At 38.0% G+C, this 10,880-nt stretch overlaps 2 protein-coding genes across 2 annotated transcripts; both read right to left on the bottom strand.

The window, feature by feature from the left end:
• Positions 1-4,228: 4,228 nt before the first annotated feature.
• Positions 4,229-8,259, bottom strand: zgc:195245 (uncharacterized protein LOC565483 homolog). Its single transcript, XM_067412673.1, has 5 exons — positions 7,997-8,259; positions 6,728-6,755; positions 5,659-5,803; positions 5,310-5,454; positions 4,229-4,519 (listed from the first exon to the last, which is right to left on the bottom strand). The coding sequence occupies exons 1-5, from the start codon at positions 8,135-8,137 to the stop codon at positions 4,415-4,417; spliced, it is 564 nt and encodes a 187-aa protein (XP_067268774.1). The 5' UTR covers positions 8,138-8,259; the 3' UTR covers positions 4,229-4,414.
• A 314-nt stretch (positions 8,260-8,573) lies between these two features.
• Positions 8,574-10,491, bottom strand: cfap276 (cilia and flagella associated protein 276). The gene is made up of 5 exons (XM_067412672.1): positions 10,015-10,491; positions 9,765-9,881; positions 9,550-9,665; positions 9,298-9,410; positions 8,574-9,211 (listed from the first exon to the last, which is right to left on the bottom strand). The coding sequence occupies exons 1-5, from the start codon at positions 10,090-10,092 to the stop codon at positions 9,141-9,143; spliced, it is 495 nt and encodes a 164-aa protein (XP_067268773.1). The 5' UTR covers positions 10,093-10,491; the 3' UTR covers positions 8,574-9,140.
• Between the last annotated feature and the right edge of the window lie 389 nt (positions 10,492-10,880).

Raw genomic sequence — 10,880 nt, 5'->3', positions numbered from 1 at the left:
GCGGGAGAAACTGAGACAATAGAGTTAAACAAGAGGACAGCTGGCGAATAGTCCTCTGGACTATATGAATAGTGTCTGAAATGGAACGCTGCCACAACTTGATTGTCATCTTGCGTGGTAGCATGCCTTATTGTTCAAAGTATTTTGCTGAAAGAGTATTTGACGAACATGTCATCAGCCTGTAAAGATATACAGTTTTGAGAACACAACATGGATTGAGTTTCTTCATACAAACGTTTCTTTATCGCTTTGCTATCCATTTGCCTCCTGTTGTTACTTTCTTGATAAATGCAGTTCACGGCAGATGGTCAGGCTTTCTTTCCTCGTGCCTCTCGGTGAATATAAAGATCAGCTAATTAAACAGAGACATTTCCATTTGAAAGGAAGAGTCCGTGGAGATTTCTCTCCCGGCTGGCAATGTGCACAAGTGCTACCTGTAAGTGCAAAGGCATCAAGACTAAATAATAATAAATGCAGGAATTGTAGGAAGAGAGAGAAAAAATATATATGTGTGTGTATATATATATATATATATATATATATATATATATATATATATATATATAGTGTGTGTGTGTGTGTGTGTGTGTGTGTGTGTGTGTAAATACAGGCCCTTCTCAAAAAATCAGCATATTGTGAGAAAGTTCATTATTTTCCATAATATAATGATAAAAAATAAATTTTCATATATTTTAGATTCATTAACAGAAATATGTCAGGTCTTTTATTGTTTTAATACTGATGATTTTGGCATACAGCTCATGAAAACCCCAAATTCCTATCTGAAAAAATTAGCATATTTCATCCGACCAATAAAAGAAAAGTGTTTTTAATACAAAAAACGTCAACCTTCAAATAATTATGTTCAGTTATTCACTCAATACTTGGTCGGGAATCCTTTTGCAGAAATGACTGCTTCAATGCGGCGTGGCATGGAGGCGATCAGCCTGTGGCACTGCTGAGGTGTTATGGAGGCCCAGGATGCTTCGATAGCGGCCTTAAGCTCATCCAGAGTGTTGGGTCTTGCGTCTCTCAACTTTCTCTTCACAATATCCCACAGATTCTCTATGGGGTTCAGGTCAGGAGAGTTGGCAGGCCAATTGAGCACAGTAATATCATGGTCAGTAAACCATTTACCAGTGGTTTCGGCACTGTGAGCAGGTGCCAGGTCGTGCTGAAAAACGAAATCTTCATCTCCATAAAGCTTTTCAGCAGATGGAAGCATGAAGTGCTCCAAAATCTCCTGATAGCTAGCTGCATTGACCCTGCCCTTGATAAAACACAATGGACCAACATCAGCAGCTGACATGGCACCCCAGACCATCACTGACTGTGGGTACTTGACACTGGACTTCAGGCATTTTGGCATTTGCTTCTCACCAGTCTTCCTCCAGACTCTGGCACCTTGATTTCCGAATTACATGCAAAATTTGCTTTCATCTGAAAAAAGTACTTTGGACCACTGAGCAACAGTCCAGTGCTGCTTCTCTGTAGCCCAAAAGTGTCTTGACCTGGGGAATGCGACACCTGTGGCCCATTTCCTGCACACGCCTGTGCACAGTGGCTCTGGATGTTTCTACTCCAGACTCAGTCCACTGCTTCCGCAGGTCCCCCAATGTATGGAATTGGTCCTTCTCCACAATCTTCCTCAGGGTCCGGTCACCTCTTCTCGTTGTACAGCGTTTTTTGCCACACTTTTTCCTTCCCACTGAGGTGCCTTGATACAGCACTCTGAGAACAGCCTATTCACTCAGAAATTTCTTTCTTTGTCTTACCCTCTCGCTTGAGGGTGTCAATGATACTTCTGGACAGCAGTCAGGTCGGCAGTCTTACCCATGATTACGGTTTTGAGTAATGAACCAGGCTAGGAGTTTTTAAAAGCCTCAGGAATCTTTTGCAGGTGTTTAGAGTTAATTAGTTGATTCAGAAGATTAGGTTAATAGCTCGTTTAGAGAACCTTTTCATGATATGCAAATTTTTTGAGGCAGGATTTTTTTTTTTTTTTTAATGAGCTGTATGCCAAAATCTTCAGTATTAAAACAATAAAAGACCTGAAATATTTCAGGTGGTGTGCAATGAATCTAAAATATATGAAAGTTAAATTTTTATCATTACATTATGGAAAATAATGAACTTTATCACAATATGCTAATTTTTTGAGAAAGACCTATATATATATATAAAATGATAAAAGTCCATGCTATGATATTCTTTTGGTGAGATATGGTTGGGGATGCTAGGATCTAACCATACCAAATAAACTCATTCAGGATTTTTTTTCAGAGTATGGCCCTATATATGACACCACAAAGGGCAGAATTCCTTAGGGACACTTCTCCCAAATGAGGGTGCGCACACATTAACCACAATGAAAGCAACAGTGCCCATCAATAAGCTTTAATTAGGTTACAGAAGCCGTAAGCAGTGATGTCACCTTGTTTTTAGACCACAAAAATGATACTAAAGAAGTGAGTTTTTGATTGTGAGGAAAAGATAGCCTTGTTCAGCTTCCCAAATAACCCAGTGTTAAGCAAACAGTGGATGCGTTATTTTTCTACCAGAGCTGTGCATGTGTGTGTTCCTGGTCATCAGTCGAAGCCGCAGACGGTGAGTGAAACCACATTGAATGTTTTGTTGGTAAGCGGCATGTAGTGCATACACTCACCTAAAGGATTATTAAGAACGCCTGTTCAATTTCTCATTAATGCAATTATCTAATCAACCAATCACATGGCAGTTGCTACAATGCATTTTGGGGTGTGGTCCTGGTCAAGACAGTCTCCTGAACTTCAAACTGAATGTCAGAATGGGAAAGAAATGTGATTTAAGCAATTTTGAGCGTGGCATGTTTGTTGATGCCAGACGGGCCGGTCTGAGTATTTCATAATTTGCTCAGTTACTGGAATTTTCACACACAACCATTTTTAGGTTTTACAAAGAATGGTGTGAAAATGGAAAAACATCCAGTATGTGGCAGTCCTTAGGGCGAAATTGCCTTGTTGATTCTAGAGGTCAGAGGAGAATGGGCCGACTTATTCAAGCTGATAGAAGAGCAACTTTGACTGAAATAACCACTCGTTACAACTGAGGTATGGAGCAAAGCATTTGTGAAGCCACAACACGCACAACCTTGAGGCGGATGGGCTACAACAGCAGAAGACCCCACCGGGTACAACTCCTCTCCACTACAAATAGGAAAAAGAGGCTACAATTTGCACAAACTCACCAAAATTAGACAGTTGAAGACTGGAAAAATCTTGCCTGGTCTGATGAGTCTCGATTTCTGTTGAAATCAGAATTTGGCATAAACAGAATGAGAACATAGATCCATCATGCCTTGTTACCACTGTGCAGGATGCTGGTGGTGTAATGGTGTGGGGGATGTTTTCTTGGCACACTTTAGGTCCCTTAGTGCCAATTGGGCATTGTTTAAATGCCACAGCCTACTCGAGCAGTTTCTGACCATGTCCATCCCTTTATGACCACCATGTACCCATCCTCTGATGGCTACTTCCAGCAGGATAATGCACCATGTCACAAAGCTTGAATCATTTCAAATTGGTTTCTTGAACATGACAATGAGTTCACTGTACTAAAATGGCCCCCACAGTCACCAGATTTCAACCCAATTGAGTATCTTTGGGATGTGGTGGAACAGGAGCTTCATGCCCTGGATGTGCATCCCACAAATCTCCATCAACTGCAAGATGCTATCCTATCAATATGGGCTAACATTTCTAAAGAATGCTTTCAGCACCTGGTCAAATCAGTGTCACATAGAATTAATGCAGTTCTGAAGGCAAAAAAAGGGTCAAACAGTATTAGTATGGCATTCCTAAAAATCCGTTAGGCAAGTGTATATGTAAACAAACATATAGTGAATAAAAAGTTATCCAGGGATAATGCGATTGCTTCCCTGTGAACCTTTAGCTCCAACCACAGCACACAGCTACAAGCATTGCTGGTTTCAGAAAGAATCGGTACAGAGTAGCTTACTTTTATAAATATGATCAAACTAAAGAGTCAGATGAAGGATGGTACTAAAGGTATTTAAGAGTAACAGAAACTGTTTTATGTACCCTTTAAAGTCAACAGTAGGTCTACTTTTTGCCAGTTGTCTGTCACTTGCTTGTCAAACTTTGTATGCCCAATATGACATTAGAGTCATAGTTGCAGAACAGGGGTATTATATTCTTTTTGTAATGGAAAAAAAGGGGGGAACACCAGGTAATATTACACAAGACATTAATAGCTTTAATTTGGCTCAAATTTACAGTAAGTTAACTCTTAAATACAGTGCCTCATTAATAAACTGCATTACAGCTGTACACCATTTCATTTCATAACATCAATATTCTTATTATAGGAAAACATTACGTAGTAAAAATTACAAGGCGCATTCTCCACATATTCTTCAGTTTTGTTCGGTCAACTGTATGCGGCGCAGATTCTCTTTCACTCGTACAAATTCTGGAATATTTCTCTCATCCTCCAAGCGTCTTTGTTCCTCCATCTCATACTGTAAAGACATTTAAAACAGCAGTAAACTTTACAAAATGCTCAAATATGAAACTTCTGTGATGGGAGGAAAACATGGAGTGCAATGGTCGACTCAACACATTGCCACGTGATTCAATTCATCCAAGACAATAACAAATACTGCTAAGCATCTGGTAAAACTCAGTAATGAGGAACATTAAAGGGTTAGTTCACCCCCAAAAAATTATTTATGGGATAATTTACTCACCCTCAAGCCATCCTAAGTGTATGATAGTACCCAAAACTTGAAGGACAAAAAAAACAACAACAAACAAAAAGCATCCATTATAAAAAGTTATCAGGGGGATAATATATAACACTGGGGGATAAATAAAGGCCTCTTGAAGGGAGTCGATGGGTTTGTGGAAGAAAGATATCCATATTTAAAACTTTATAAAGCTATATCCGGTGTCGTACGCTGTGCTTTTGGTGAACTGATTACAGAAGACGGTCTTGCCAGAAGCTAGATATTTTACTTTATAACAGGTTAAATACAGATAGTTTTCTAACAAACCCATCAATTCACTTCAAAAGGCCTTTATTAATCCCTATTAAAAAACTTTTATAATGGATTGATGCACTTTTTTAGGCCACCATTTGCAGCCATAGAGCTTAGAAGAGCCAGGATATTATTTAATATAACTCTTATTGTATTCATCTGAAAGAAGAATGCCATATACACCCAAGATGTCTTGAGGGCAAGTAAATCATGGGGCAAGTTTAATTTTTTGGATGAACGATCACTTAAGTGGACGTGGAACGGTCAGTACCTCCTGTAGTTTCTGCTGTCTCTTACGGAGCTCCTGTTCCAGGTCAGAAGGTGGTCGGAGGGCAAGTTCCTGCTCTCTGTGCAGGTCAAGTCTCCTCTGCTGCAAAACACGCTGCAATTCTGGTTTCTCCTCCAACAACAGCCCTCTGAGAACAATAAAATGTAGTCTTAAGGTCACTTTATTATAGCAAACCTTGTTCAGAGGAATTTGTGCAGGTTTGATGTGATTTAGAGCTTTATTTTATTCCAACTCATAAGTTTGTTATTCTTGGCATTTTGGCAAACGAAGTACACCAACATAAATCAAATATTTTATAAAAGGTAAACCTCATTTTGATGTTTCTCTTCACCTCTTATGGCCAAGCAGAAGCTCTTTATGGAGATTCTGGCGACTGGGACACTCGCCGGGTGAGCCATTCACTTTCTTGAGCTGAATGAACTCATCTCCGCTGTCTGTGCTCTGCTGGGACACAGGAGGATGACAAACGTAGAGCTCTAAAAGAAAGAAGAAACATTTAGACTGTCCTATATTGATATTAAATCATATGATTTTGAAACGCTTTAGCTTGTATGAAAAGCAAAAAATGTGTTGGATTTAAACATATACAGCGGTTACAGAATCAATTAAGTTAAACTAACAATTTGGTCACATAACTTCAACATCTTAGAATAAAGTAATTTTTAAGTAACTTGAGTAGTCTCAAAATGATCTTAATATGAATACCTAACAACAGTGGTGCACAGGGGGCTTAAGACCCTGCCTTTTTAATCAAATCACAAGCTTATTTTGTTTTTGTATATTTTTGTGGTCACTTGATTGACTTATAAATCTGTATTAACTAGCTTTCATTCTGTTAGCTAGCAATAGCACATAATGAACATGTCAAGAGCTATGATAATGACATGTGCTGTCTCAGTCCACATCCCAGGCAATCGCTCCGCTCTTCTCCACTATGGTATAATTTAAAGGGTTCTAATAATTTCAACATAATTAAACAATATAAAGTCGCTCCCTTATCTAATTTTGTCCCAAGCAGACCCCCACATAAAATAAAACTTACGTTTATCAATTTTACTCTTCTCGTCAAGTCCCAAGCAAAGCACACTGGGAACTACAGTTTCAGCAAAAATCATTTGAGTAGGCTACTTAATTGGTTCACATTCACCCCAAATAATGTAATCTAGTAGATTGCACATTTTAGAGGATTAATACATTAATCGAAAGAAATCAGGTTTAGAAGAAAAACACAATTTTGTTGCGTAGCGCACAAATAATAAGATTAAGTAGATTGGACAATGTGCAGTTTCCTCTTTTTTCCAGTGCTGTAAGAGCCTATGCCTACACGTTTTAATCTTTTTATATGATGTCATGTAAATTCAAATCAGAGCATAGTCCTCTGTGCTCTCAAGTGCATGTACCTTTTTTGTGATGTCTGAATCCTGTCCGCTGAAAAAAATAAAATAAAAATATGAATACATTAATAATGTACACAGGAAAAGTAAATTCAGCCAAATTAACATAGTTTCGTAATACATTTAGTATGTCGTTTAAAAATGGAGTAACGTAGTGCTAACATGTCCATCCACCAGCTAAGGTTAGCACAAAATCAAATCCGCTCAATGGAATTGAGATGACATGCGCTGCCTTTTAATGCGCATTAGCTTGATTTACTAACACAGAAGAATGGAGCAAAGAGGGCCATTCATAGCTCAACACTGAAGTATCCTTAAATTATTTTTGACCTCATGACTTTTGAAACAGACTCTGAAATTAAAACGCCTAAGCCAATAGGACAGAGGAAAGGTTCAACCTGGGTTTCTTCAGTAATATTAAAAGGTTACATGCAAACCTGGATAAAGCGTGCAATAATTTTACATTTTGCAAGTGCATCGTTACATGAAAACCTATAGATGGAAGCGTTATCAGTAATTAAATAAATCAGTAATGTATTTGGCTAATGAATGTTGTCTATTCAATTTTCGGCATACTGTACTAAATTACAGGAACATTTAAAAACCTAAAGAACTCCACCACTGAATGAGACATTAAGCCTATTGGCATCCGGCACAGAGCAGGGCGTTTATAGACTGGGATAAACCAGATTACTCTGGTCCTACAGTGCCACACTCAGGGGTCATTTTTTGTGTGTCAGTGTCAGACAGCCACACCCATGTCCCACCGCCACATGCCCGATACACACTTCCAAACCAAAAATGACAGACTACTATCTGAAATACACAACTCATGATCAGGCACCATTATGTAATAGCTTGTGATAGGCTCCTCTTTGATGCCATGGAATCAGAGCAAATTTTACCTTTAGTGTAAAAACTTCTGCATTATTAATTTAGCACAGCAAACTCCAGAAGCCTTTTGATTCATGAAACAATCAATATTGGTACAGTAGACAGAGCACAGAGTCAAAGGTACTTTCATAAAACTATTGAAGCCAACAGTGTATATCAGCTTCCCACTACTTCAGAGGACAGTTATCTGAATTAAAAAGTACTACAAGTGTTGTTCCACTTAAACTATGGAGGAGTAACTGGACACCAAATTTAATTCCCACTCCTGTACATACACAGATACGCAAATACAGATACACTAAATTTCTCTTTGAAGGAAACACTGAGGTTTAAACCAAATCAATTTAAAAAGACATTCTACAGTTCTAGGTAAACGCTCACCTCAACACACACAGCTGACTGCTTTTTTGTTGTGCTCAAGTCCAGCATTGTGCGGCTGGTGTCGGGACTGTAGAGTTCACTCACTGTGTTGCTCTGTTTATGTTCAGTGATACTTGTTGCAGACATTGCGTTCAAGCTCATTACGCCATTCCAGATTAACCTTTACCTATACGAGGCACACAGGATGCCAGATTAACTAATTACCGTGGACAGACACCAATGCTGATTTTAACTCGTCTTTCCTTGGAAACATCGACTCTTGATCTCTAGATCTTCATTAAGACGAAATGAAATTAACAGGTGTTTGTTTTTAAACCAAAAATAACCAACAGGTTAATCTCGTCTAAATTGCGTAGTTTCTGTCTCATTTTATTCCTGCATGTTTCATTTACAAAATGCACTTAATTTATGTAAATATTATTTAATATAAAATATTTAATAAAAACATATAAGACATTTTCCTCATATTTATCAAATGTCACCGACCACAAGAGGGCACTGTCATTTTTTTGCGTTGTGTAAAAGTTTCCCATGATTCCAAAGGGAGACTTATATTGACGTCAAACAGGACGTGAGATCATTGAGTGAGTGTGTTCGCGTGTGTGTGGGTCGAGTGCGAGAGAGTGGTTGTTTGTGTGCATGAATGTTTGTGTTTTGTGAATGTGTGTGAGAATGAGACCTTAAAAAAAATCTACACCGTGATCTTATTTGATCTTTTCCGAGTTGTTGCCCTGCTCGGATACAGAGATGATAGTAACCGACTCGTGAGCTTCTGTTGCGATGATCGCGAGGCTTTTTCACTCAGGGCATCCACAGTTAAAACTGTGGTAAGAAATGATGAATCGATCAGATATACTAGAGCAAGCCGGGTTCTGGATCTTGGTCCAATATCCCCTTTTTGTTCACTGAGTATAACAGCGATTCTGATCACACCACAACATCTAACGAGTCCCTGAGATCAGTGAGCCTCGCGGAGCTGCATGCCAAACGTGTCTCCCTCCCCCCATTTAAAGAAGAGACCACACCAGCATGTCTTCAGCGTGTTTCTTTTATTTTTCGAGCCTTAGTACATGTATGTTTAACATCCAACTAGAAATACAGGTACAGGTGGTAATTTTTTTTAATAGGCTGTATTTGTAATGCTCTACGTAGAATAAAATCCGCCATCATGCTTTCGTGAGTAACCTCGGTTTGTCGAAGCGGTGTGATGAGACTCTAAAAAAAAAAAAAAAAAAAAAAGGTTATATGATTGTATTGATTTAAAAAAACAAAAAAGTATTTCATTGAATGTTAATTCTTACCTATTGACCCTTTGATACTGTATATAGACGCTTTCTGGCTGTCAACCCACACTTTAGTTCCTTTGTTGTTGGTCTCACGCACTGATTCTTCTGATTCTTTGTTTTTCAGTGTCCTGTGTGAAATATCATATCAAACCTTTAGACCTCGCTAAGCCTTCAAACGAAATAAATGAAGACATTTTTAAGTACCAATAAAGGTTTCTTAAATGCGAAAGGATCGTTTTAATTTTTTATACAGTACACAGGCCTTACGCATTATCCAATTCCACAGTATCCCTCTGCGTCACGGTTTGATTTTTGTTTTGAAATAGTCCTAGATGATGGTCATAGGTCGATTTTAGATGAATGTCCAGACTGTCCTTTGGTGCCTTGTAACAAAGTTTTTGCAGAATCAGTGCATTTCAAAAACACAATTTGTGTTTATTTTTAGTTACATTAAGTAAATTCAAATAGTTAAATCAACTCACTGGAGCGTCATAATGAAAGACGTTTCGATGAAAACTGGCTTGTGTTGTAGTGTTATAGAGTCTCCTCCAGGGTTCATCATTTTGTGCGAGATGGGTTGGCTTGTCATATGCCAATTTCTGATCAATGAGGTAAAAAGTTGAGAAATGTGAATAAGAATGTTGAGTAAGTTATGCCTAAACAAACAAACAGGTAACGTTAAGTTATACGAACTATGCAAACTTATGGGGCAATTTTATTATTTGTAATTACCTGAATTGCTTTATTCCTTGTGTATGTATAGTCGTTCTCATAGCGCGGGAATGGAAACGGATCTCGTTCTTGTGGCATATTTCCACTGTATCCAGTTATGGAATGCGTAACACAGCTCGATGGTTTGGGATTTTTTTTGACTTCCAACTTTGTTGTCCGTCCCTCCCACCGTTGCCTAGAAACCAACTGTGACCGTAGTTTCTGTTGCACCACACAGCGCGAGGCGTAAATAAATGATATGCTTGAGGATTTGTGTATAAGCTTATTTTAACAGTTGATTTACTGGTTATTGCTAGCTAAAATTTTACAGTAGCACACATACATATATATGTGTGCTAGTTTGCTATGCGTAAAATTATGTGGGGGGTGAGCGGTGCACAAATAGTTACGCTTTGACTTTCTCAGTTAGTGTAAATCCACTTGGGGTTATAAGAGTAGCCTATTTTTTTGTCTTGATTTACACCGAAAGAATTGCAACATGACCATGTGACCGTTTAAAATGTTACCCGAAACAATCCAATCAAAATATCCAAGATGAACTAAAATATTTTGTCAATAAAATGCAATTATTAACTTTATGTATGTGTGTGTGTGTGTGTGTGTGTGTGTGTATATATATATATATATATATATATATATATATATATATATAATATATATATATATATATATATATTTTTTAAATAATTAGCTAAAAATAAACTAAATCGTGTATAGGCCTACAAACCGCAAAACACATAGCCTACAGCACGATTCAAAACATCATAATCATTTATGAACATAGACTCTCAGTCTTTTTTCAATTTTTTTCTCATTTCTTATAGAATTCATAAAAGAATTCTGAATCTTCACCATGCCCCACCTGT

Source organism: Pseudorasbora parva, chromosome 13 (genome assembly GCF_024679245.1).
Source record: "Pseudorasbora parva isolate DD20220531a chromosome 13, ASM2467924v1, whole genome shotgun sequence".
Classification (NCBI taxonomy): Eukaryota; Metazoa; Chordata; class Actinopteri; order Cypriniformes; family Gobionidae; genus Pseudorasbora; species Pseudorasbora parva.
This window is presented reverse-complemented; position numbering and strand designations above follow the sequence as displayed.